This window comes from Crinia signifera, chromosome 4, assembly GCF_055691185.1.
Source record: "Crinia signifera chromosome 4, ASM5569118v1, whole genome shotgun sequence".
Taxonomy (NCBI): domain Eukaryota; kingdom Metazoa; phylum Chordata; class Amphibia; order Anura; family Myobatrachidae; genus Crinia; species Crinia signifera.
In genome coordinates, this window is record NC_139220.1 from 108669814 (window position 1) to 108697171 (window position 27358).

General features: G+C 41.6%; 1 protein-coding gene and 1 long non-coding RNA gene across 4 annotated transcripts in view; both read left to right on the forward strand.

Annotated features, from left to right (window-relative positions):
* Positions 1-27358, forward strand: part of LOC146074268 (oocyte-specific histone RNA stem-loop-binding protein 2-like) — an 88592-nt gene that overhangs the window by 3146 nt on the left and 58088 nt on the right. For all 3 annotated transcript variants that reach the window (XM_083182174.1, XM_083182173.1, XM_083182172.1), the window contains exon 2: positions 23835-23969. In XM_083182174.1, coding sequence (XP_083038300.1) covers positions 23835-23969 — 135 coding nt within the window. The remainder of the gene's footprint in view (positions 1-23834; positions 23970-27358) is intronic.
* LOC146072383 (uncharacterized) lies at positions 6021-21248 on the forward strand. The gene is made up of 4 exons (XR_014473102.1): positions 6021-6390; positions 6486-6659; positions 6743-6837; positions 21172-21248. It is a non-coding gene; the product is annotated as an uncharacterized LOC146072383 (long non-coding RNA).

Here is a 27358-nt window from a genome sequence, read left to right on the forward strand (position 1 = left end):
TTTCCCAGGGACCTCCCCTTCCTGTATAAATCCCTGCTCCTCCCAGACCCTGGTGTCTTTTTTTTCCTGTCTCCTTGTGTAGTTAGAGGCAGGAGAGGTTACTTTATTTTTGGGCTCACTTCATAGATACAGGGATCACTTGGGGAATAGCAGCATGGAAGTGTGGCTCTTGTTAGAGTACTGTCCATGTGATCTATACGGGAGCACGAGGTTTTGGTAAGTGACCTTAAAAGATACCTGGCGGCTGCAGGATGCGGCGTTCTGTTAGCTGCGGTGTGTGTAAGGACTACACTGACGAGGATTCATAGCGCCGGAGGTTATTTCCATCCGGCGCGAGGTATCAGAGCCCAAACAGTGACGCGCTTCCATTTGTACATGGCAAAACACTATGTGTACAGCCTAAGGAAGATACTAGAGCAAGCAGTGACGGTCACACTAAGATGCTAAAAGACTCGATGGACTGGATGAAACAGTCCTTTGTTTCAAAAAAGGAATATATGGAACAGCAGGGGTCTAAAAGGTCTAGAGACCAGGCAGGACTTTCATATGATGATCCTAATACCTCTAATGACCCAGACCAAATACAGGTTTCCTCTGCTGAGCCTGGTGAAATTAAAGAGGATACTAGAGTATTTAATTTTGATACAGTTGAGGTCATTTTGAAGAATATATATAAAACCATGAATTCTAAGGATCCAGTGACACCCGTAGAAGGTGCGGATGTGTTTGAGGATAGATCGAAGAAAAGCAGATCTTTACCTGTGCACCATGTTATTAAAGACGTCATTAATAAGGAGTGGACAAATGTAGAGAAGAAACAGGGTAAATTGTTCCGAGTGGATCGGATGTATGCCATTAAAGATGATGAGTTTGTTAAATGGTGTGGCTTACCAAGAATAGATGCAGCTGTGGCGGAAGTTACATCACGTACCACCTTACCTTTGGAGGACGGGGCCTCCTTTAAAGATCCAATGGATCGGAGAATGGAGAATTCACTAAGGAAATTGCATTTCTCCACAGCAGTATCTCTGAAAGCTGGAGTATCAATGGCGTCAGTGTCTAGAGCTCTAAGAATGTGGTGCACTACACTTCATAATGATATTGAAGAGAAGATCTCTAGACAATACCTGTTTAAAAATTTAGAGATTATTCAAAAGTCGGTTGAGTTCTTATGTGAGGCCTCATTGGACGTTACAACGTTTGCAGCCAGAGCAATGTCAGCAGGTGTAGCCACAAGAAGAGCGCTGTGGCTAAGGCCCTGGTCCGCTGACTCCAATTCAAAGAACCGATTGGTATCATTACCATTTGAAGGAGCCTTTTTATTTGGAACCAAATTAGATGCTCTAATTCATAGATTTACTGGAGGCAAATCCCTGAAGTTACCCCAGGATAAGAAGAATCGCTTTCAATATCCTGCAAGCTCCAGACAAGCATTCAGAGAAGCTAAATCGTATAGGCCGGGTAGGCCATATAATCAAAGAGGGACATTTGCCTCCTCGCGTCAGTCCTTTAGACAAAACTTTCGAAGAAGTGGTAGACAATGACGTTCAGCCGTTTCCCCCAGTAGGAGTCCGTCTATTGCAGTTCTCCAGCAGATGGGGGAATTCAGTTCAGGACGAATGGGTACAGAACATAGTTGCTGAAGGTTATCGACTGGAGTTTGTTCAAATACCTATCAGAGACTATTTTATGGAGTCAAGAGATCCAAAGTCGATATTAGAAAACAAAGAGCTGAAGAAAATCATAGTCAATCTACTACTAATCAAGGCGATAGAACCTGTCCCATCAAATCAAAGGACGGAGGGGGTTTTATTCCAATCTTTTTCTTGTGAGCGAGTACGGGTGGCTTCAGGACAATAATGGACCTGAGGCGTCTGAATCCGTTGCTGGAGGTAAGAAAGTTCCGCATGGAAACTATGAAAACAATTACAGCAGGAAGAAGAGGAGACTTTATGGTGTCTCTGGACTTGAAAGACGCCTATTATCATGTTCCAATTCACCACAAGTACAGAAGATTTCTCAGGTTTTCAATAAAAGGAAAGCACTACCAATTCACGTGCCTGCCTTTCGGATTAGCCTCATCCCTGAGAGTATTCACAAAGGTATTGATAACAGTGGTGGCGAATCTCAGGAAAAAGGGGATTCATTTATGGCCTTATTCTTATAGCGGCCTCATCCAAGCAGACTCTGAAGGAACATCTCCAGATAGTTATGGAATATCTGCAGTCTCACGGTTGGCTAGTGAACCTAGGAAAGAGCCAGTTAAATCCAACACAAAGAATAAAGTTTCTTGGAGTGATGATAGACTCTATGAAGTTCAACATTTCACTGTCAGAGGAGAGATGTATGAAGATAAAAGACCTAGCCATCTCATTGTCAAGAAGAAAAGTGGTGATTCTGAGAGATTGGGTGAAACTTCTGGGAATGATGTCATCCACGATTGGGATAGTTCCATGGGCCCAATGGAATATGAGAGAATTGCAGTGGGCAGTTCTTCTGTACCTAAAAAGAAGATGGGCAAAGACGGAAAAGATATCTCTTTCAGACAAAGCAAAGAAGTCTGTCATGGTGAATCAAGCCAACCTTAAGGGACAGGGTGACATCATTACAGGTCCCCTGGTTCTTAGTCATCACAACCGACGCAAGTCAGTCGGGTTGGGGAACTCACTGCGAAGGAGAGACGGTACAAGGTCTGTGGACAAAGAAAGAGTCTAAATTCGTCCAATTGGCGGGAGGCCGAGGCAGTCTGGAGAGAAATCTGAGCTTTGTCTCCAAGAATCAAGAAATCAGATTTAAGAATCTTTTCGGACAATACTTCAGTCGTGGCGTACCTAAATCATGAGGGGGGTACGAAGAGCAAGTCCCTCATGACTGTAGTCTCAAGGATACTATCATGGGCAGAAGAGAAATTCCCTAACAGCCATATTCATGCCAGGGAAACAGAATATTCTGGCAGATTTCCTCAGTCGCAATCAAATCCTTCCAGGCGAGTGGGAATTGAATGGAGAAGTCTTCAGGGAACTGACCAGTCGTTTTGGGGTTCCAGAAGTAGACCTTATGGCAATCCACTTGAACAAAAAGGTAGAGAAATTCTTCTCTAGATATTATCTTCCCCAGACATCAGCGGCAGATGCCTTCAGTCCAATGGACATTTCATCTAGGGTATGTTTTTCCTCCAGTCCCACTTATTTACAAGGTCTTGAAGAAGATAATAGAAGTAATAATAATTCTTCCCTTTTGGCCTTGAAGAGCTTGGTTTACAACAATTCAGAGATTGGCCGTTCAAGGTCCTTGGACCCTACCAATAATACCGACTCTATTGAAGCAAGATCAAGTATTCCACCCAGACCCAGCTACACTAGCTTTGACGGCCTGGAAATTGAGAGGAACTCCTTGAAACAAAACGAGTTTACTACAGCGTATGGCGCGCCTTTATCAATTGGAGGGGAATATCAGAGTCAATGCATATGGTATCAACGGCAGAGGTGTTAGTTTCTTTGTAAGGGGTTCTCCGATGGTCTGGCCAATTCTACATTTGAAGGTGCAGATTTCAGCCTTAAGCGTTTTGTTGGAAAGGAAACTCTCAGAAGAACAACTGATAATAAGATTCTGTAATGTAATCAAGAGATTGAGACCTCCAATTAGATCATTAGTAGCTTCATGGGATTTGAATTTAGTTCTTACAGCCTTGATGAAATCCCCCTTTGAGCCTTTGTCAGAGACTTCGCTAAAGTATTTAACCTGGAAGACAGTGTTTTTAGTTGCAATAACATCGGCAAGAAGAGTCAGTGAATTACAAGCCCTTTGGCCTGAAGAACCCTACTTGAAAATACTTCCAAGTAGAATAATTTTGAGAACAAATCCACATTTCATTCCCAAGGTCATTTCTGAATTTCACCTCAATCAAGAGATTTCGTTACCCTCATTTTATCCTGATCCAAAAGATGAAGAGGAAGAGTCATTACACAAGTTGGATGTGGTAAGAGGTATTACCATTTATCTACAGAGAATGGAAGAGGTCAGAAAATCGAAAAGCCTATTCATCATTCCAGAAGGAGCTAGAAAAGGGCTTAAACCTACCAAGCAGACCATTGCAAGGTGGTTAAGGGAAGTTCTATCATTTACGTATAAATTGGAAGGAAGAGAAGTTCCGGCAATCGTTACGGCACACTCCACTAGGGCTACTGCAATGTCTTGGGCCTTGAAGGCGAAGGCATCAATCAAAGAGCTGTGTGATGCTGCCACTTGGTCCTCAATTCATACCTTTTTCAAGGCATTATGAGCTAGATCTATCCAGAACCCAGTTTGGGCGTCAAGTTCTGCAGAGTGTGTTTGAGAATTAAATCTTACAGAGCATGCATTGTGTCCCTCCCTTACTTATTATGGCTTTGGTATTTCCCAATGTGAAGGCTGCCATGGGATCGTAGAAGAAAATGTTGTTTTATACTCACAGATAATTCCTTTTCTTCTTAGAGACCATGGCAGCCATTATTTGCCCTCCCTTTTGTGTTTTTTTCCCAGGTTTATGGAAGGAGACACTCGAAAAGACACCAGGGTCTGGGAGGAGCAGGGATTTATACAGGAAGGGGAGGTCCTTGTGAAAAAAGTAACCTGTCTAATTACAAGGAAGAGGGATGAAATCCCAATGTGAAGGCTGCCATGTTCTCTAAGAAGAAAAGGAATTATCGGTGAGTATAATCCGACATTTTTTCTTGAATTTTCTTGCTCAAGCTGCCATTGAGTAACATACTGCGAGAAACATAGAAATGTTATATTCAAATTGACATCACTTGATGGCAGATACAAACTCTAGTTTAACTTATGCATTAATAATTGGAATGACTGCCATGGACTATTGGATAATTAAGTTTCCCTTTTTATGTTAGATTAAATGAAAGATCACCACTTGGATGGTTTATAATGCAGATTTCCTCTAGTGCTGTACGAAGGGTCTAAAATATGATTCTGGATGCACAAAAACTGTTCTAGTTACAAAGTGAACATTAATTGTTTTTCTAAGTATTCGCCAAAAAAGTCTGCAAACTTGCATGTGCACAAACCACTTGTTAAAGCAGCTGGAACAGTCTGAAATAGGTATGTATTCTAAATGTTGTATTAGCTAATGGTGATCAGACGTCTTGCACTTGATTTGTGGGGACATGAAGTTGCTGGGTCTGAACTGTATTGTAGATGACCGAGCTCCTAGATGCATTTAAGGGCCATAAAAGCCACAACCTGGGCCTGTGGGCAGGTATATTGTCATGATTTTGAATTCACTAACAAATGTTAGTATTTGGATGGTGCCTAGAAATGGCTTGCAACACTAGTTACAAGCATTAGTCCCCAGTGTGTGGTGCATTAGGTCGACGTTGGGTTTTTAACTTTTGGGTCCAGAATGCCGACACAGTTGACATGGACACTATTGCTGCGCTCGCCATGTTTCAGGCTTGGTGCCTCGCAACACTCTGCACACTATTATATTCTCCCACCACACCCTAGTGGATGGTAGAGCATGAAATACCACCTCTTGGCTCAAAAATAAAATAAAAACCCATGTCGACCTAATGACCCTGTCGACTTTCAGTGGTCGATCTAAATGCACAGCGACCTAGTGACCATATACTGTTCCCAATGACAGTGCACTGTTGTACAGTAGCTACATGACCAGTCTTGGCCACCAAACAGCCACCATCTGCATGGTCATGCTGCACCCACATCAGAACTTCAGTTGCGTTCCACCTCGAACTGGGGTATACTTGTTGACCATTTAGTTTTGTGGTTGAAACTGTAGATGCAGAATTCATCGGCGCTGATTATTTCAGACCGTTTGAGCAACTGTATGTTGTGACACCAAGTCACCTGAGCCTTTCATCCAATGGGGAACCTGGTGTGTAGAAACCTAACCCTTACCGAGCTTTTCTTGTAGTATCAAGTGAAGGGATTACAAGATGCTGTTCTCCTTCTATAACTGGGCCTTGGCACTGTGGAGTCCACCTCGATTCTGGCCAGCAATGTCATCTGTGATGGTGGACTAACTCACTGAAATTCTGCAGACCACTAAAACACAATGGTTGAGATTGGTGCAACCTCAACAAAAGCAGCTCTCATTTGTCCAACTGTCCTTGTAGTCGTAGAAGATCATGGATCTGAGCTCCAAAACAAGTTTGTAAAGGATGTGAACCTTTGACTTTTTTACTGGTTGAAATTTCTGCATATATATGGTTCTCTTAGTGGCCCCATCAGTAACATTAAGGTGGTGATAAAAAATCAGAAAAACACCAATGTTCTAATAAGATGTTATTTACATTATTTATAGAAATTGAGCTGTTTGTAGAAATTTATTTTGCGGATACCCACACGCACCGTACCCATTCTTCAGCTGAACATCTGGTATGTAACCCTTGTAGTGCTATAATTAGGGATATATATTTTGGTGATACATATCCAGTATATATGATACAACATACTTGTGGCCCACTTTTTAGATACTGTGAATCAGACTTGGTGGATCAGGCCATCTTCATTGCACATATCTCGACGACAGTTCTTTATTAATGGAATGATCCCTTAAATTCAGGATTTCATGTGCCTGCACCCTTAATAAGGGCATAAAGAAGGATATATCGTGTACTTTTTGACCCCAATTGGGGAAGCTTTGGGTACGTAACTAATTGATTGTATATATTTTTTTAATTTTTATACAATATGTTAAAGGATCATATATCACGTGGTTCCTCTATAGATACTTGGAATTTGCCCCACTGAGGGGAAGGTTATTACAGCCTGCAAACCCTGATGGTGTTACACGCGAGTTTAAGCGTTTGAAATCACACCTAGGTATGTGTCTTACACTCCTCCGACTATATACAATTGTTGTAACCAAATCTTTCTACAATGTTTTTGTATGACACTGTATAATATCATTCATATAAAAAAAAATTTGTTTCATCCATGCATTTTCTGAATTTCTGTCTTTTCTTATGTGCTCATCCTCTTTTCCTTTGTATGGACAAACATGTCCGATTGCCAATAATGGTTTTTAGAACAAAATACCTTTTTTATAAAATATTATAGGTTTTTTAATTCTATGTACTTTTCTTAAAATAAGATATGTCAATATCAGTATGTAATATGCTATTATTGTCTTTACCACGAACAGTGTAAACCCCTGATGAAGTCTTTTTCAAGACGAAATGCGTCGGGTTATTGATTTCGTTTTTCCGAAAAGGATACAATGTCCAGATGTGGTCTTTGAAACAAAAATAAAGCATTCTGGTTTTATGATTATACATTGTATTGGGTTATTGTACTGTATATGATTACAAACTGGTGGAAGTTCCATTTGGTGGTATAAGCGCTCTCTCTATATTTTCTGTTTTCCATATATGGTTCTGTGCCTGACCTTTTCACAAGGCAGAGATTACAGTCCTGATTGTGTCTACTCCTACCTATGCAATGCACATCTGAAAATGTATTGCACACCCCTTAGTTTTTTGTTTTTTTTTGGTATTTAATATCAGTAAAAACCTGTTCTGTGTTTTCTACTGTAAAGCAGTTTTCTATTTAGGCTTAGTGATGTTCTATGTAATGCTACAGGCTGCAAAGAGGGCTAAGGCTGGCCATCTGGAGAACACCTGTCTACTACCTTTGCAAGCAGATGTGGTTGTAAAAATCCAATGCATGTAGTCTGTAGTAGGGACTTCAAACCCATTGTGTAACACCGTAGTTTGGACATAGTCATTTAGGAAAGCAAGATGAAGTCCAAACCCCAAAAGAGAGATGCTTGCGGTAAGTCCTTAAGTAACACACCCACACACCCTCTTCGCTTAGAAAATGAATCTACATTGCTCTGTTTGTGGTGGCCATAGCCATGCGCAGGCGATTAAGATCCTGCATGCAGGATAAATCTAGTCAGATCGCTAGTCATGGCTAGTGTTCTCACCGGAGAATGCTGGTCCTGACAGATCGCTCAGCACAATCGCCCTGTGTGTAGGCCCCATTAGAATTGAGAGGGAAAGTTCAAATTCAGAGTAGATTAAGGAACTAATTGATTGGTTTCAAATTACTCTTATGCAAAAAAGATTTATTTTGAAACCGGTTACTTCACAAACCTGCTTATAGAAGATAGATGTTGGAAACGGGTTGATATTCAAGGGAGAATATCAGGAAAGAAACTCCCGGGTGGGGCACTGCCTTCTATAATATAAACGTATCAGTCTAAAATATCAACTTTATTAATACTAAAATTGATCCTGTTAATGGATCAAGAGACGAACATGAGACGAGGACATACAGATAACATGAATAGAAAAAATTGAGAAAAGATCGTGAAAATATGATATCTGGGTCTGAAAATGGGCTAAATGCCTCTGTTCAATATGGCTGTAATATCAGCGTATTCCTGTAAAGGATTATTTCAGACTAAGCACGTCTTCAATCAACCATATTGGTTATCATAAGCACATATCTAATAAATGCGTAACAAATGGCACACTGTCTGGCAGTACAACTTATTGTTATCTTAATTACTTTCTAATGGTCGAAAACTGTGTATAATCTCACTCTAATTGGACTGCAAGATCCAAGAGAAATTGAGAATTGTGGTGAAGTACCTGGGTTGAAAATGCTCGCCTAGTGGCTGCTGCCTGTGCATATGATGGCAACCGGACAACTGCACAGTTGAGCGGACTCTGCGAGCGTCACAGGTACAGGAGTTAAGACAAAAAGGAGGTTTCTGCTGTCTCCAGGGGTGACCAACCTGGCCCTGTTATACAGTGACAGCGCAGAGTCAGGTAATGGGTCCCCTGGGGATGAGAGAACCCCGACTATGGGAGATGCCAGAAAAGAAGAGCAATTTCACTTTAATCCCAGGTATACGCTACTGTCCAGTGTGTACGCATGTAGACGTAGTGAACAATGGTTGAGCGGTATATCTGGGTAGTGAATTGCAGAAGGAAGCACAGGGTGCACTCTGGTATTGTTCCTAGTGGGTCGCTGCTATACCGTGCAAAGGTAGTAAAAAAGGAGGAGATTTCAGAAAATGCACAATCTGTACTTCACATAAGACTGAATATCTTGCTCTAATTGGCCGCAAGCCCAAGAAAGAAATGGGCTAACAAAAATTGATACAACTCCCAGTCAGATGGATATCTATGATAGAATATACACAATGGTTTAGAATGCAGTCCTGGTCTGTAGTCTTGTGTCGGCACACACTATGTGTCGACCTTACCCAAATACACTATATTCAATGTTGAAATTTTTGATGAATGGAGGGAACAAGTCCCACGTATGTGACAGGGTGAGAATATATATGAAGGAAAGAATCCCCTATAAATACGGAGTCACACTTTAAAACCTTAAGTCAATCAATACATTCAAATATAGCATAAACTGGTATAGGCAGGGTGACAGGGTGGGGTAATTGGAGAGAGAAATCCTCCATGCAATACAGGTTCACAATTTAGTGCATACAACTCCCAATCAGATGGATATCTATGATGGAATATACACAATGGTTTAGATTGCAGTCCTGGTCTGTAGTCTTGTGTCGGCACACACTGTGTCGACCTTACCCAAATACACTATATTCAATGTTGAAATTTTTTTAAATGGAGGGAACAAGTCCCACGTGTGTGACAGGGTGAAAATATATATATGAAGGAAAGAATCCCCTATAAATACGGAGTCACACTTTAAAACCTAAGGTCAATCAATACATTTAAATATAGCATCAGCTGGTATAGGCAGGGTGACAGGGTGTGGTAATTGGAGAGAGAAATCCTCCATGCAATACAGGTTCACAATTTAGTGCATACAACTCCCAGTCAGATGGATATCTATGATGGAATATACACAATAGTTTAGAATGAAGTCCTGGTCTGTAGTCTTGTGTTGGCACACACTATGTGTCGACCTTACCCAAATACACTATGTTCAATGTTGACATTTTTTAAATGGAGGGAACAAGTCCCACGTATGTGACAGGGTGAAAATATATATGAAGGAAAGAATCCCCTATAAATACGGAGTCACACTTTAAAACCTAAGGTAGATCAATACATTTAAATATGGCATCAACTGGTATAGGCAGGGTGACAGGGTGAGGTAATTGCAGAAAGAAATCCTCCATGCAATACGGGTTCACAATTTAGTGCCTAGGTGAATCAACATGTGATATCAATAAATATAGGTAGGGGGTTGTATTGCCATAACCCTGTAATTCCAACCATTAAAAAGCAGATAATGACAGTATTGCCCTGAGGGCTGTTGGTAACTCACGGACACCGGTTCCCGGGTGCAGCGCTGGGAATATCGCGCTGTCAGGGCAGTAGTAGTAGCCAAGTAGATATGTGTGAAGCGTGCAGGGTCCCGCTTGTACACAGCGGGGTCCTAGGACACCGAGACGTACGTTTCACGTAGGAAGCTTTCTCACCGATTGAGAAAGCTTCCTACGTGAAACGTACGTCTCGGTGTCCTAGGACCCCGCTGTGTACAAGCGGGACCCTGCACGCTTCACACATATCTACTTGGCTACTACTACTGCCCTGACAGCGCGATATTCCCAGCGCTGCACCCGGGAACCGGTGTCCGTGAGTTACCAACAGCCCTCAGGGCAATACTGTCATTATCTGCTTTTTAATGGTTGGAATTACAGGGTTATGGCAATACAACCCCCTACCTATATTTATTGATATCACATGTTGATTCACCTAGGCACTAAATTGTGAACCCGTATTGCATGGAGGATTTCTTTCTGCAATTACCTCACCCTGTCACCCTGCCTATACCAGTTGATGCCATATTTAAATGTATTGATCTACCTTAGGTTTTAAAGTGTGACTCCGTATTTATAGGGGATTCTTTCCTTCATATATATATTTTCACCCTGTCACACACGTGGGACTTGTTCCCTCCATTTAAAAAAATTTCAACATTGAATATAGTGTATTTGGGTAAGGTCGACACATAGTGTGTGCCGACACAAGACTACAGACCAGGACTGCAATCTAAACCATTGTGTATATTCCATCATAGATATCCATCTGATTGGGAGTTGTATGCACTAAATTGTGAACCTGTATTGCATGGAGGATTTCTCTCTCCAATTACCCCACCCTGTCACCCTGCCTATACCAGTTGATGCTATATTTGAATGTATTGATTGACCTTAGGTTTTAAAGTGTGACTCCGTATTTATAGGGGATTTTTTCCTTCATATATATTTTTTCCTTCATATATATTTTCACCCTGTCACATACGTGGGACTTGTTCCCTCCACTCATCAAAAATTTTCAACATTGAATATAGTGTATTTGGGTAAGGTCGACACATAGTGTGTGCCGACACAAGACTACAGACCAGGACTGCACTCTAAACCATAGTGTATATTCCACCATACATATCCATCTGACTGGGAGTTGCATGCACTAAATTGTGAACCTGTATTGCATGGAGGATTTCTCTCTCCAATTACCCCACCCTGTCACCCTGCCTATACCAGTTTATGCTATATTTGAATGTATTGATTGACTTAAGGTTTTAAAGTGTGACTCCGTATTTATAGGGGATTCTTTCCTTCATATATATTCTCACCCTGTCACATACGTGGGACTTGTTCCCTCCATTCATCAAAAATTTCAACATTGAATATAGTGTATTTGGGTAAGGTCGACACATAGTGTGTGCCGACACAAGACTACAGACCAGGACTGCATTCTAAACCATTGTGTATATTCTATCATAGATATCCATCTGACTGGGAGTTGTATCAATTTTTGTTAGCCCATTTCTTTCTTGGGCTTGCGGCCAATTAGAGCAAGATATTCAGTCTTATGTGAAGTACAGATTGTGCATTTTCTGAAATCTCCTCCTTTTTTACTACCTTTGCACGGTATAGCAGCGACCCACTAGGAACAATACCAGAGTGCACCCTGTGCTTCCTTCTGCAATTCACTACCCAGATATACCGCTCAACCATTGTTCACTACGTCTACATGCGTACACACTGGACAGTAGCGTATACCTGGGATTAAAGTGAAATTGCTCTTCTTTTCTGGCATCTCCCATAGTCGGGGTTCTCTCATCCCCAGGGGACCCATTACCTGACTCTGCGCTGTCACTGTATAACAGGGCCAGGTTGGTCACCCCTGGAGACAGCAGAAACCTCCTTTTTGTCTTAACTCCTGTACCTGTGACGCTCGCAGAGTCCGCTCAACTGTGCAGTTGTCCGGTTGCCATCATATGCACAGGCAGCAGCCACTAGGCGAGCATTTTCAACCCAGGTACTTCACCACAATTCTCAATTTCTCTTGGATCTTGCAGTCCAATTAGAGTGAGATTATACACAGTTTTCGACCATTAGAAAGTAATTAAGATAACAATAAGTTGTACTGCCAGACAGTGTGCCATTTGTTACGCATTTATTAGATATGTGCTTATGATAACCAATATGGTTGATTGAAGACGTGCTTAGTCTGAAATAATCCTTTACAGGAATACGCTGATATTACAGCCATATTGAACAGAGGCATTTAGCCCATTTTCAGACCCAGATATCATATTTTCACGATCTTTTCTCAATTTTTTCTATTCATGTTATCTGTATGTCCTCGTCTCATGTTCGTCTCTTGATCCATTAACAGGATCAATTTTAGTATTAATAAAGTTGATATTTTAGACTGATACGTTTATATTATAGAAGGCAGTGCCCCACCCGGGAGTTTCTTTCCTGATATTCTCCCTTGAATATCAACCCGTTTCCAATTGTACTTACCATACTCCCCGGGAGCACCTCCACAACGAGATTATAACATAATTTACTCACTCACATGTTGACTGGAGTTTAACCTTCTTACCTGCTAGCAAATTAGTCCTGTGCACCTGGCCCCCATCCCCTCCCCCTTTCCCCATTTTTCCAGAAGATAGATGTTCTCATTCAGAATGGGTTTAGTTGGTACTTGTGTATTTGCAGGGCGCCCAATTTACATACGTACGGCGCCATAGGAAAATTGCATTGCATGCAGTTTTGCAGTGCAATGCGATTATTTTTTTTTTTTTTTTTTCATTGTATAAGCACCGATGTGATGGTACTTCATTTGAAAAGCACCCATGCACACCATGGCGAGTGGACATGGTTCTGTGTCCTCCCGACCTTTTCATACCCCCACTATCCACGCCGGCATGGAGTTTATTTTATAAATTGTGGCGAGCGCAGCGGAATACATGTAAAGTAATCGGCGTTCCCTCGCTGCACTTGCCACGCGGCTCGCTATGTTCACCACACTTTATAAAATCAACTCCACGCCGACATGGCTAGTGGGGGTATGAATAGGACGAGAGAATGCGTAACCGCATACGCTCGCCACGATTCGAGGTGCCGTGGATAGTTAGGGTGTGCTAAATCGTATGCTACTTTGCATGTGATCCGCGGCCAGGGTGCAGTGAATAAACTAGTGAGATCGCACGGAAAACACGTGCGATGCGATTTCACTTCCCAGAATAGTCCACTAAGCAAATGGCTTAGTGGGCGCCTTGCTAATACACAGGTACAGTTTATTTTTTTTTTAACAATCCTGTTTTTATTGAGAATCTTAGAAATGCACAAATATTGGCCCATAATAGTGCAAATTAAAAAATAGCAATAAAATAGAAAAATACTGAAGATATACAGTTCAGGTTCGTGCAGAACAATAATCAAGGGTCTTTCATATGTAATTTAATATATCATGAGCAAATAAAATGAGTAGTAAAAGAGTAATGAAGTAGATAAGAAATGGTGAGGGGAGGGCCTAGAAGGGAAGGAGATCACTGTGTGTGTGTATATACACTACTATAAAGATAAAGATGATGTATGTGATCGATAATCAGGTGTCTCTTTACTCCATCTGGCAGAGCTGGCTAACCTGTAAAGTCAAATGAGGGTGATTTCATGAATGAAGCCAGGTCTTCTATTAACATATAATTATTTATCCTGTGAAACCACCGAGAGACAGGAGGGCAAATTGTCTATTGATAAAAGACCATCTAGAATTACATCGAAGGGATTTTATCGTTGTGGCCAATGTACCATGTGTAAATCTTGTACCACTGTTAATAAGGTCTCTGAGTATAAGTCAAATGTCACCAACAAATCATATGCTATCAGAGACTTTATCACATGTGGGTCTGTTAATGTTATATATTTATTGGAATGTAACTGTGGATACCAATATGTTGGCCGTACAGGCCGGATGTTGAAAGAAAGATTAGGAGAGCATGTTCGTAATGTAAAAAAGGGATACGAACTGCACAGTGTTTCTATGCATTTTAAAGAAAAGCACTCCTGTAACATCAAACAGTTAAAATCCTTCTGCGGCATTAAGTTATGCAATAAAAATTGGAGAAAACGTAATGCAGAAAGTGACCTTGCCAAATTAGAGATGAGAACCATTTTTGAGCTTAAAACTTTAACACCGAGAGGCTTAAACCTTGATTTTGAATACAAATGGTTTTTATAGATATATATATAAATTTGTATTAATTATGTTTTTTATCTCCTCTTCTCTTTTATGCCTGTCTTTTTAATGCATATGCATTTTATGAGATGATTTTAGCATTTATACCAATATTTGTATTTTTATATTTATGTATCATATTTATTTATTGATGTACAGGTTGAGTATCCCTTATCCAAAATGCTCGGGACCAGGAGAATTTTGGATAACGGATTATTCCGTATTTCGGAATATTTTAATATTTCAATGATGTATTTTGAAGTATCTTGCATTTATGCTGTATAAACACATAATATACACACAAATATATTTTATTACCACATAAAATACACACAAATATATTTTAATTGTTCAAAAAACAAGGTTTCAAAACGTGAAACAAAATGTGTGTACTATCTCAGATATTGAATTTGAATGCCAAGCAATCATTGTCTTGCACATATATAGTGCCAGTTACATATCATGTCCTCAGTGATGCTGTTACAAATGTCCCCAGTGAGTTTTTAGCAAAAAAAAAAAAAAAATTTCACTTTCTGGAATGTCCGTATTTCGGAATAATTCGGATACGGGATACTCGACCTGTATAATTATACCCACACTGGATGTATGACATTCTTTTAAAATATTCTGTACCTCTAGCTTGCAACATTGTAACATAGGGAGTACTAAATTGTATCAGCATACATTGCGTTAATTGAAGCCAGGCTTTAGGTTTTCTCGCATTGGACAGAAGGGAGCCATGTGAGAGTGAAATCTCCTATAATAAGAGGCCCAGGAGATACAACGGCAGATCTTGAAGAAGGAACACCAGTTCCGAAACGCGTTGATTGATTGCCGGGGCTGACCTTTTCACTGAAGTCAGTCAGCACGTAAGGAGGACGGGAGACTCGCTTCTGGATCAGCGTGACAGCGGGTGCGTCTGCAGCGCTACACTGCCGGAAGATCTACACTATCCTGAAGCTCCGTGTCCTGTCTGTTTACCTTACTTTTACAAGTGTCTGTGAAGTTTTATCGTCTGTGAAATAAATTGCTGTTGGAAGCACCAGAGTCCTTTCCTGACGAGGCTAAAGAACCTGCTTAGTGAACGCGTGACTGAACGCATAAGTAAGTGTCAGTGTCTCTGATTGATGTGTGCTGTTGAATTCTGCTGAGGGGGATAAAGAAACCGTTATGTGCAAGCGAGACAGAACTTTGAAGTAAGTGTCTGTCCACTTGCAAGATTACAGTGGCTGGTTTTGGACTGTCCCTCCGCATGTCCATAGGATTACTGTAGGTGACTGGGCACCCACACCTAGTTATCCAAAGGAAACCCATTTCATCCCTAAAAGCGCCAGTGGCTTCCCCTCCTTTTGTTGTTTCTATATGTCTATTTCTGGAGTGTGATGGTCTCCGGGGGATCCACAGGCTGCAGATTATTATATTAATCACCTTGATCTTGCGCCAGTTTGCATTAACTTTGTTGTTTAGATACAAATTGTCTATCGCCAATAGCAGTGTATAGTCGCTCTTGCAGCATTCATCAAACAGCGAAGACATTGAATGCACCTGTGAAGTCTGGTCTGGATAATTCTGAAAATATTGCTTAAACTTTCATTTGAAGTCACTGGGGATGATTGAAGAAACATCCATGTACGCACCAGAAATCCATTTGCCTAACAAAGCTGTAATAACACTGTAACTGCATCAGAACACAAGCGAATATCATTTGTTTTAGAACGCATATGTTCACTTACAAATATAGAAATGCAGTTTGGTTCATAAAGTTAATACTGCCATAGCTAGACTCTGCTAGGACTACAATTGCACTTAAAGGGTGTCCTTCTGGTGATCTGTCAGGATATCAGACTTAGGGGCCCATTTATCAAACCATATTTGCGGCTAAAACCCGTTTTTGGGGTTTAGCTGCAAATATTAAGTATCCCCCAAATGTATCAAAGGGGGATCAGAGATTTCTGCTGCGATCCCCCCCTGCACTGCCGCCGGACGCAACCCCCATAGGTTTCTATGGGTGATGCGAAGCTGCCCGATGTATTAACATCGGGCAGCATGGCTTCGCATCCCTGGGCTATCGCCATTCTGGGATGGCGATAGCCCATTGTAGCCTATGGCTGCGGGATTGCACTGCCGAGCGGGGCAGAGGGGTCAGCGCATGAGCAGACCCCCCGGCTTCTGGGTCAGGGCTACGCAGGGACAGGCTCCTTTCGGAGCTTTGTCCCTGCGTCCTTATGATACATCCAGGCGGTATTTAACAATACCGCAATGCGATGTCACCGCGCCGGCATCGCTCTATGTTGATAAATGCGCCCCCTAGAGTAAAACTGTAATTATGGTATTTTATTATGTGATCAGGACTTTGTTCCTTCTATTTACCCTTCCTTGTGCCTTCCTGAACTCTAACCGGCATTGCGGAGCCTGACACAGCAGGTGGGCAGCAGGGCATTGACCGCTGTAGAATGGAGTGCTAGACCTGATGCTTGTACCCACCAGTCAGGAAGCTGGGCAAACTCCACTGATGTTTCAAGCACCGTGGGAATTCAGAAGGTCTTAAAATCACTTGCACTGGCCAGCTCCTCATGTTGGTCACTGTCCTGGGCTAAGAGGTCATACTCAGCCTAGGTATCTTGTGGAACGCATCATCTGCCCTTGGTGGGCCCAACTATACTCCTGTGTGGAGTGTCCGGTGCTGTGTGGACTTTATACAGGTTGCCTGCACTATCATGGCTGTGTGAAATACGTGATAGGGTTGCGGTGGGAATCCCTGTGGAATTCGGAGGACTAATCTGCTGTGTGGATAAGCGATAGTTTTGCTCTGTGGAATTGGTTTGGCACTGTGACGCGACTGCCTGGATATTGTTTCTATGCTACATTTTGCCTCTTGTTTCTGTTTATTATCTATTTGTGTGTGCTGTGGACAATAAACCGTTATTCTGGTTTCATCTGCTGAGTCTCTGAATGATTGGGGAACCCGGTATCCTCACAATCTCATAGGACGATAAGGGATGTATATGGAAGGAATCTCAACATATACATATAGGAGGGAATCTCAACAGTGTCAGATAAATATACTTGCCCTCCTGTAGATGCTTTCAAAAAGCATTTCTTCAGGAACCACACTTTAATGTAGTCATGACCTCTGTAGCCAGAGCTACGAACATCCACTGCAAGTCTTATCAAGACTAATGTATTGTACTTGGCTGGGTGAAAAACATATTTTATTTTTTGTACACCATTGCAGCATCAGCGAAGCCTATGACATTACTTGTAGTACTAGAATAGACTTCTGGTGATGCCCAGTTTAAATATACCATGGCTAATCTTCCATTTGAATGCCTACAGGTATTTTACTTGAAGAGAAATGAGACTGCATGACACTGAAGTCTTCCATTTATACCAAAGGGCTAACAGACTTTACATAAGTAGTTGAAAGAGACAATAAGTGGTACTTGTTTCCTAGCACGGCCACAACGATCATGATCGTGGGCATCGTTAGGAAAAATCAGGGGCATCGCGGCCATCGCATGCACTAAAAAATCGGGTGCGATGGTACCGATGCGATGCCTGCGATTTCCCCATAGGGAACAATGTTAAATGCCTCAATTTAGCCGCGATGCCCCCGATTTCCCATAGGAATCAATGTTAAATGGCTCAATTTACCCAAATCATCATAGGGAACAATGGTAAATGGGCCAGAAAGCCCAATAAACACCCCTGAACAGTGAAATGTCCCCCCAAAAGTAGTTGACGCCACCCCACGATCAACGCGAACCCGAAGCGTGGCGAGCGGCGGTGGTACGCGTCCTCCGACCTTTTCATACCCCCACTATCCACGTCGGCGTGGAGTATAGAATAGTGTGGCGAGCGCAGCGAGCCACCGAGCCCGAAGCGTGGCGAGCGCACGCGGATACCTGTGAAGCCCGCGAAGGGACGCGTTTACCTGTGAAGGTATCTGCGTCCCCTCGCGGGGCTCGCCACGCTTCGGGTTCGGTGGCTCGCTGCGCTCGCCACACTATTCTATTCTCAACTCCACGCCGATGTGGATAGTGGGGGTATGGAAAGGTCGGAGGATGCATACCGCCGCCCCTCGCGGGCTCGCTGCGCTCGCCACGCTTCGGGTTCGCGTTGATCGTGGGGTGGCGTCAACTACTTTTGTGGGGACATTTCACTGTTCAGGGGTGTTTTGGGGGGTTTCTGGCCCATTTACCATTGTTCCCTATGATGATTTTGTGAAATTGAGGCATTTAACATTGTTTCCTATGGGAAATCGAGGGCATCGCGGCTAAATTGAGGCATTTAACATTGTTCCCTATGGGGAAATCGGGGGCATCGCGTCTGGACCATTTAAGCCTTTTTTAGCCGCATACGACGCGACCGACGTGATTTTGACTTTTTTTAATGCATTTCAATGGGAAAATCGGGGGCGTCGGTCGCGTCGCAGACCACTAAAAATGACACCCGATGGCCGCGATTGTGGCCGTGCTAGGAAACAAGTACCCAATAAGCTATTAAGATGGAAGACTGTCACAATTCTTCTTTTTTGTAAGCCTTTGAGATTCAAGAGGAAAGCCATAATCTAAAGCTATGTACACACACTTCGTTTTGCTTTTAAATTCGATTTTTCTATTAGATCTTTCCATTCGATTTGGCATTAGATCTGTACTTTTGCATTCGATATCGAATTCAATATACATTCATGGTACATTGTACACATTCGATTTACTAAATCAAATTCGATATTTCTTTGGCTGCACAGTAGATTTTTCTGTTCAATTTTGTGAAACCGGAAGTGTGCATCGAATGTAGATCGAAAGTGACACAAAAACCATTTGATTTTGTTTAGGATTCGATTCGATTTTGCTTCTATGCACAAACTTGAATTGAAAATCGGGAAAAACCGATGCATGTGTACAGGGCTTTACTCTCGCTCTAAAATTGTCAATCCTCTGTATACCAATAGGACTGGAGGAAGAAACGTGTTATCTAACATGAATGAGATTTGGAAATAATAAAGGTTATGGGATAAAAGTTCATCCAATTTCTAAAGGAAATTACTTTGTAGAGTTAGGAGTCCATTTGGTTCGACAGGATTTGAAACCTTTTTTTTTTTTTTTTTTTTTTACACAAGTTCCCTTTATAGATCAGGGCAAGCAGTTTTTGTTCTAGACTATTACTTCCCTCCTTTCTCATGAATTTTTTGTAAATGTAAGGTGGCTTCACATGCAACTGATGAATTGCATGCTTTCCTATACTTACTAGTACTATAGAGCTCATGAGTTGCTGGCTTTGGTACTTCACACCCGCCACCAGTTGCATAGCAATAACAATGGCTTTTGTTTGTACATTTAGTGGTTACATGACCTTATTGTCAACTGAACACTTATCTGTAGAAATGTATTTCTATTGGGCCCTGTGAATCTAAAAGTAAGGAGGGATTAGACTCCTTGCCAGAGATGGCTTCACCACCTGTGCTCCTGTGTTTTTTTTTATCAGTGTATTAAAATGTCTGTTCTTTCTATGGGTGAAACTTATCAAGCTTTGAGGAGAACTAATGTACCAGCCAGTTCAATCTGCCATTTTACAGGCTGTGTTTTGAAAAAGGACAAATAGATTGGAACTTTCTCTCTCCATCTTTTTCTTGTGTTTTGGGTTTTTGTTTTGTATTTTTACATTTGACTCTGTGCCTTTGCCCTGACTCTTGGCAAATGTATGGAGGTACTGGTTTCCTAGCAGGGCGCCCACTAAGCTATTTGCTTAGTGGGCTATTCTGCATAGTGAAATCGCATCACATGGCTTTTTGTGCCTTGCGATGCGATCTCAGTAGTTAATTTATTCACTGCACCCTGAGTGAAATCGCATCGCATGGCCCTTTTTTGTGGCGTGAGATGTGATCTCAGTAGTTCATATGGTAGAACACCACCACTCTCCACGTCACTCCGAAGCGTGGCGAGCGCAGCAGAACGCGTCCTCTGAACTATCCACGTCGGTATGGAGTTGATTTTATATAGTGTGGCGAGCGTACGCGGATTACTTTACATGTATTCTGCGTCCCCTCGCGGGGCTCACCGCGCTTCCGGCTCGGCGGCTCGCTATGCTCGCCACACTATATAAAATCAACTCCACACCGACGTGGATAGTGGGGGTATGAAAAGGTCAGAGGACACTCAAACGCTTCGGGGTGACGTGGAGGGTGGTGGGGTTTTACCATATTAACTACTGAGATCGCATCTTACGCCACAAAAAGCCATGTGATACGATGTGCGGTGCAATTTCACTACGTTAGCGTACGTAGGAAATCTGGGCGCCCTGCTAGGAAACGAGTACAGTATGGATTTTTCTGTTAACTTATTATGTCGTTTCTAATGGAACTGTTAAGTTCATTTAACGTGCTTTTATAGGCATAATCTCCTGCTGCTGAACCTCCTGTCTGAGTAATTTGTGTTCTTTGTTATGATGTATTCTGGGTATATGCTGGTAAAAATCTCACTTAAGGAACTTGAATGGAGAGAGCGCTAAATTACCAGCCAATAGAATGTCACTTTTCAGGCTAAGGGGGGGAAGGGGGGCACTAAAGTCTGGGCTGATATGGAGATGGTGTGTTTACAGGTAGTATGCTTTGAGAATCTTTTTATACTTCTATGTTTGGAAGGGAACCTAAACTATTTTTTTTTTTTTTTTACAGCTTGCTAAAGATAAATTGACATTTCATAACAACCATCTTTTCTAAATTAATGGCAATATAAATTTTCAGACTTCCCAACCACAATTCAAAAGATTTTTTAGAGGAAAAATGGAAGATACTCAGAACTACAGTGGAAAAATAGCCGTTCCTTACATTAAGTCAGGGGACATGGCCTTCTATGTACCTTGGTTTCTAATGATTAACATTGAATATACTGGTTTTACTATAGAGACTAATGAAGTACTGTATTGACCAGCAAAAGCTAATGTTTAGTATGATGTATGAAGCATCTGTGGATGCCTGTGACCAGTAAACCCAGGAGGTTGCCACGTTATTGTGAAATGTACTGGTCTCCTGTTATCACAGGGCAAATACATCTACAGAATTTTGCCACCATCCTAGCGCTTTGCAATCACACACTATCCAATATTCGTTTTTGAATGTCATTACAGCTTATATAATATTGGCTTCTGGGATTGTAGCTTTCCAGATATTAATTTATGTGTAATATTCCCTCATAACTTGGTTTATCATGTCTTTCTGCTTCTGAGATTTCCCCATTCCATGCTACAAGGGTGTGTATTTATTTATTTATTTATTTATTTATTTATTTATTTATTTATTGTGCATGAGCTTTAAAAAAGAACACTAAAGAATCTTGGTTGGAGAAATAGGACAATATCAGGTTGCACTTCCTCATTGCTGGCTCTTAATACGAAGTGTAATAGTGCCAAGTGTTTATAACATAACCTTTTAAAGCTACTTTAAACAAGAATCCAGGACTTGTTCACAGTACCACTGTTTCTTAAATAAAATTCCTAAAGTGCCACAAAAGCAGTTTGTTCATCAAAGGGCTGGAAAGTGGTACAATAAGTTTCAGGCAACAGTGAAGCAAGTTTAAGGCTCCATTTCAGAAAATGGAGTTGAGGCATTTGGTCACATTAATGGTGTTCTCCATGCTGAGAAATACAGGCAGGTACTTATCAATCACGCAAAACTATCATGGAGGTGTTTGGACCCAAATGTATTCTGCAGCAGGACAATGACCCCGAAGCATAAGTCAATGTCGTTAAGAACTAACTTTAACCTAAAGAACGAGTCCTGGAAGTGATGCTATGGCCCCCACAGAGCCCTGATCTCAATATTATCGAGTCTGTCTGGGATTGCATGAAAAACAGGACCTTGCAACAGCATCTGCCACTGGAAGTTGTAGTGCAGGTCCCTGTCCAGGGGGTCGCTATAACCACTCTTGAATGGCCGCTATTGCCAGGGAGGCAAACTATGCAAAGTTATTGTGGAAATATGGCTACCTCATATCCCCCTTAGAATTGGGGAATAGAGGGATCACTATCCCTAAGCAATACACTTCAACAGTCTTCACCGCATATCTCCTTAATCTAAAAACACATGACATTTACTGTGTTTTTCCTACCTCTGGTTGTAGTGAATGGTTTTCAGGAGAGCACCTCCTTGTCCTGGTGAGCACTTCTAATGAAAGCAATGCCAAACCCATCGTGACCCAAACAACAGCCAGACCCCAGTTTGTGTGTGTGGTTTTGATTTTTGTGTCCATTTAAAAAAATAGGCTGCTTCCCCCAATTAGTGTCCCGTGCTCTGTCATGGCTCGCCATGCTTCGGTTCAGGTGCCTCACTGCGCCTGGCAAAATTTCACTGTTACCAATCAAAGTCTGTGTGGATGGTAAAATATAAAGTATAATGTCTAGGTCAACAGTCACTCGCTTGACCATTAATGGTCAACAGTGACTAGGTCGGCACCCAAGAATGGTTGACATGCCCTAGGTCCACATTGACAAAAGGTTGACAGAAGCTTAAGGTGGATATAGTCGACATGAGTAAGGTTGACATGAGTTTTTCACTCAAAGATGGTTTTTCATACTTTTACTATCCAAGTAGGCATAGATGACTTTATTCTAGTTCACTCTTTCTGACAAAATCCTTCTTAGATGGACAAAACCATGTGCACTGCAGGTGGGGCAGATGTAAAATGTGCAGAGAGAATTAGATTTGTGTGAGTTATTTTGTTTCTGTGCAGGGAAAATACTGGCTGCTTTATTTTTACACTGCAATATAGGTCTCCCTTTTAAGTAAAACCCCCACCCAAATCTAATGATCTGTGCACAAGTAACATCTGCCCCACCTGCAGTGCACATGGTTTTGTCCATCTAAGAAGTAATTTGACAGAAAGAGTGAACCAAAATAATCCCCAGAGTGAAAATATAATAGTGTGCAGTGAGGCACTGTGCCCACAGCATGGCTAACCTTGCAGTACACCTTTTTACGGGGTCCATGTTGACGGAGACCAAAAAAAGTGACTCGTGTTGACCTAGGGTATGTCTACCATTAGTGGTAGACCATTATACTGTCAACCTAGACATTGTCTATCATCTATACCGTAACCTTGAATAATGGGCTATTTTACCCATAGCACAGGAAACTGTTGTGTGATGTCCATGCTTCAATGATCAATAATATCAATATCCCACTGTGGGTCTGTCTATCTTGCATAGGATGAATGTTTTTGCACTTGCCTAATACTGAGCTTAATAAAAGACCTTCATTCTAATGGAATTATTGTATTGCACTGGTGATCATAGTATGATCTGTAGGGTTTAAGTATAATGTTTGTTTGTTCTTATTTATAGGCTAGATTCTCATCTTACAGTATGTATGCCACCTGTGACCCATCATGACCCAAAACTGCATGAGCTAACCATGTCTTCTCTTCCTGAACCATGGATGTTAATAAATAATATCACTTCCATGCAAGACTTATTTGGGTAAGTATGTTTTGAAATTAATAACATTTAAAAAATGTGGCTTGACGATATTGTACAACTGTGTTTGAACAGAATTCTTTATCTTAAGGTGTGTACACACACACTACAACAATTTCTGCCAATATTGGTCGGATGTGCACTCCCAAGGATCTTTTGCTAAATCTTCTGATCTTAAGGTGCCCACACACTAGAACGATTTTTGGGCCGATTGGCCGATTTTCGATAAATCGGCCGATTTATCGGCCGATATGTACCGATAATCGGTCGAAAATCGGCCGATGCTCGCTCCCGTGGATCTTTTGCTAAATCTTCTGATCTTACGTGCTGCACAAAAGATCAGAAGATTTAACAAAAGATCCATAGGAACGCACACGGGATCTTAAGAAAAATCTTTGGTAAAGATGTGCACTTGCCTGAAATCTTTTGTACAGATCAGACAAAAGATTTGAAGGCTAATTTATGCGCACATCTTATGATCGCAGATCTTTCTAGTGTGTGGGCACCTTTACATGCTGAATGAAAGATGAGAATATTTAGCAAAAGATCCATAGAAATGCACATGGGATCTTAAGAGAAATCTTTGGTAAAGATCTGCGCTTGCCTTCCAAAAAAGTTATGTGGACTGTATAGAGGTGATATATAAGGGGGTTGAATAGCTTATGGAAGTTATGTGGGAAATATGTTAACTCACTTCTTCAGGCAAGCTTTTTCAAGGAAATCCTCATGGTTTGTGGACTCGTGGAAAGTCCTAACTGCATGGAGAGCATTTCAGTCTGTGCAGTCTAAAAACAATTCTGTAACCGTGTATGAGTGCAAGTAAAAAGTGTAGATGAGAGCATATAAGTAAAGCTGGGAGGTATTTTGAGATAAGCAAATATATGTATGTGGATAGCTTGTAGAATTGTTCTATATTTCAGTAAAATACAGGTGACCAAGTGGCAGAGCAGAGAAGCAGGTGTTGAGTGTTTTACAAGGAAGATCAGCCACGTAGCTGCACTCCAAAATAGATTGTAGGGGAAAAGTGTTTTTTTGTGGGGAAGACCAGTGAAGAGACTACTGCAATACTCCATGCAGCACATAGGCCCTTATTCAGATCTGATTGCAGTACAAATTTGTTCTCAAAATGGGCAAAACCATGTGCACTGCAGGTGGGGCAGATGTAACCTGTGCAGAGAGAGTTAGATTTGTGTGAGTTATTTTGTTTCTGTGCAGGGTAAATACTTACTGCATTATGTTTTGACTGCAATTTAGCTTTCAGTTCCAACACACTCCACCCAAATTTAGCTCTCTGCACATGTTACATCTGCCCCACCTGCAGTGCACATGGTTTTGCTCATTTTGAGAACAAATTTGTACTGCGATCAGATCTGAATAAGGGCCATAATGTGTATTAATTTGATTATTATGAGGGCATATTTTCAATTTTTTTTTTTTTTTTTTAGATGTAGTAACCTGGCTTTAGAAGTTTAGATAAACTTTCATATATTTTTATTTGTTTTGCTTCTGTACTTGGGTTTGACAGGCATAAAGCTCACGAATGAGTTTTAAATATTGCCAATCATTTCCCACACTAACTGAAATTCTCATCTTGCCTGTATGAGGTAACTTGTGGGACTAGGCTTATATTATTTATTGTGGGACTAGGCTTATATTATTTTGCCTGCACAGCACCTGCTGGTCAGCCCAAGGACAGCCTTTTGTGTTGGCTGAGTGTACCCAATACTTCTGATAATTTGGAATCCCTTAAGTAAGTGATATTCATAATTGACAAAAGCCAGGGCATTTATTGCAGGAATACAGTTTTAACAGAAGTTTTTTTAGCCATGGCACACTAAGGCAGGTATTCAATGCTTGCTCTGGGGAGCTGCAGCGAATCCTGTGTAGGATTCGCTGCACTTTCTCCCCACTTCTCCCTGTAGGGAGATTTGCCGGGCAGCCGCCCGTTCTCCCAATTCAACGCCTCAGGGGCTCTCTGCCCCTGGCGGCGAATTTTAACCCCCCCGGCGAATGCCGCCGGGGAGCTGGGGGACGGCTGCAGGCAGGGAGATGGAAGCCTCCCTGCCTGCGCCGGACACCGGGGGTGAAGGAGGGCTGTGGGGGACAGAGGGAGAGCCCCCAGAGCTGGCAGGGGGCTGTGTTAGGGAGCCGCTACACACTGGTCCCGATCTTGCATGTGTAATGATCGGGACGAGTGTGCAGTGAATATATGAATATTAATGAGTGGCTCCCGGCTTGGCCCCCTGCTGGTGAATGTGTAAAAAATATATATATATATATATATATATATATATACAGATATAGATTTTTTTTACACCAAAATAAAAATAAAAAAAAGCTTTATTTTCAAAGATCACATTCCAGTTCTCCAGAAAAAGATGACGAATGTAAAATGGAGAATCCGGGGAAAATCACTGGAGAAAGCAGTTCTCCACTTGAGCATTGAATATACTCTCGGCAAATTCCACTAAAAACCCCATTGAAAACCACTGGCGAATCGCGGAGAATCACAAACAGAGAATCGCCAGACATTCGCTCTTCATTTACGGAGAATTGTGTCCATTGAATAGGGCGAATTGTTTTTCCAGTGAGAAAATTCCCTGTAAACCCGGGGAATTGACTGATTCCCCAGAAAATATGAAGAATCAGAGGCATTGAATACTGGCCTAAGTGGGGATACCATGCAGGCAACACTCCTATTTTTAAACTGCACCCAGATTTTGCCACAGAAGCGCATAGTGATAATGTCGGTATACAGTAGGTCATACCTTTAAACAATTAACCAGCGTTTGATTCCACACAAGATTTTCCCTCAGAGTTTATCAGCCATAAAAGGACTGAAAAACAATAAGAGATATGATTTTGTGCTTACAACAAGTCTTAATCAAATGGAATCCATATATTTAGAAAGCAGTAATAATTGGTTGGCGGTCAGACACATTACGGCTTCCATCAAACAAAAAGACTTTGCTAGGGGCACTCTTATTCCTTTATGGCCACATATATTTGAAACATAATTGTATTGCTATATAATCCTGGTGAAAGGTAATTCTAATATTTCGACAGACTTTATCACCTGTCAGACAAGGGTGTAACTAGAACTTTGAGTCCTATCAATTAATGTTGAATGGGCCATAACCCCTCCTGTCTTGTCCTTTTAATCCAGTCAGAGGCGTAACTAGATATTCGTGGGCCCCATAGCAAAAGTTTGTAAGGGCCCCTATATATCAACTGATGGTGATAAATGTATGCAAAACATATTAGTTTGACAGCAAAGATGGGCCCCCTTCAGCTCTGGGCCCCATAGCAGCTGCACCCCTTGCACCTATGGTAGTTACGCCCCTGAATCCAGTGGTTCTCAACCTCTGTCCTCACGTACCCCAACAGTGTGT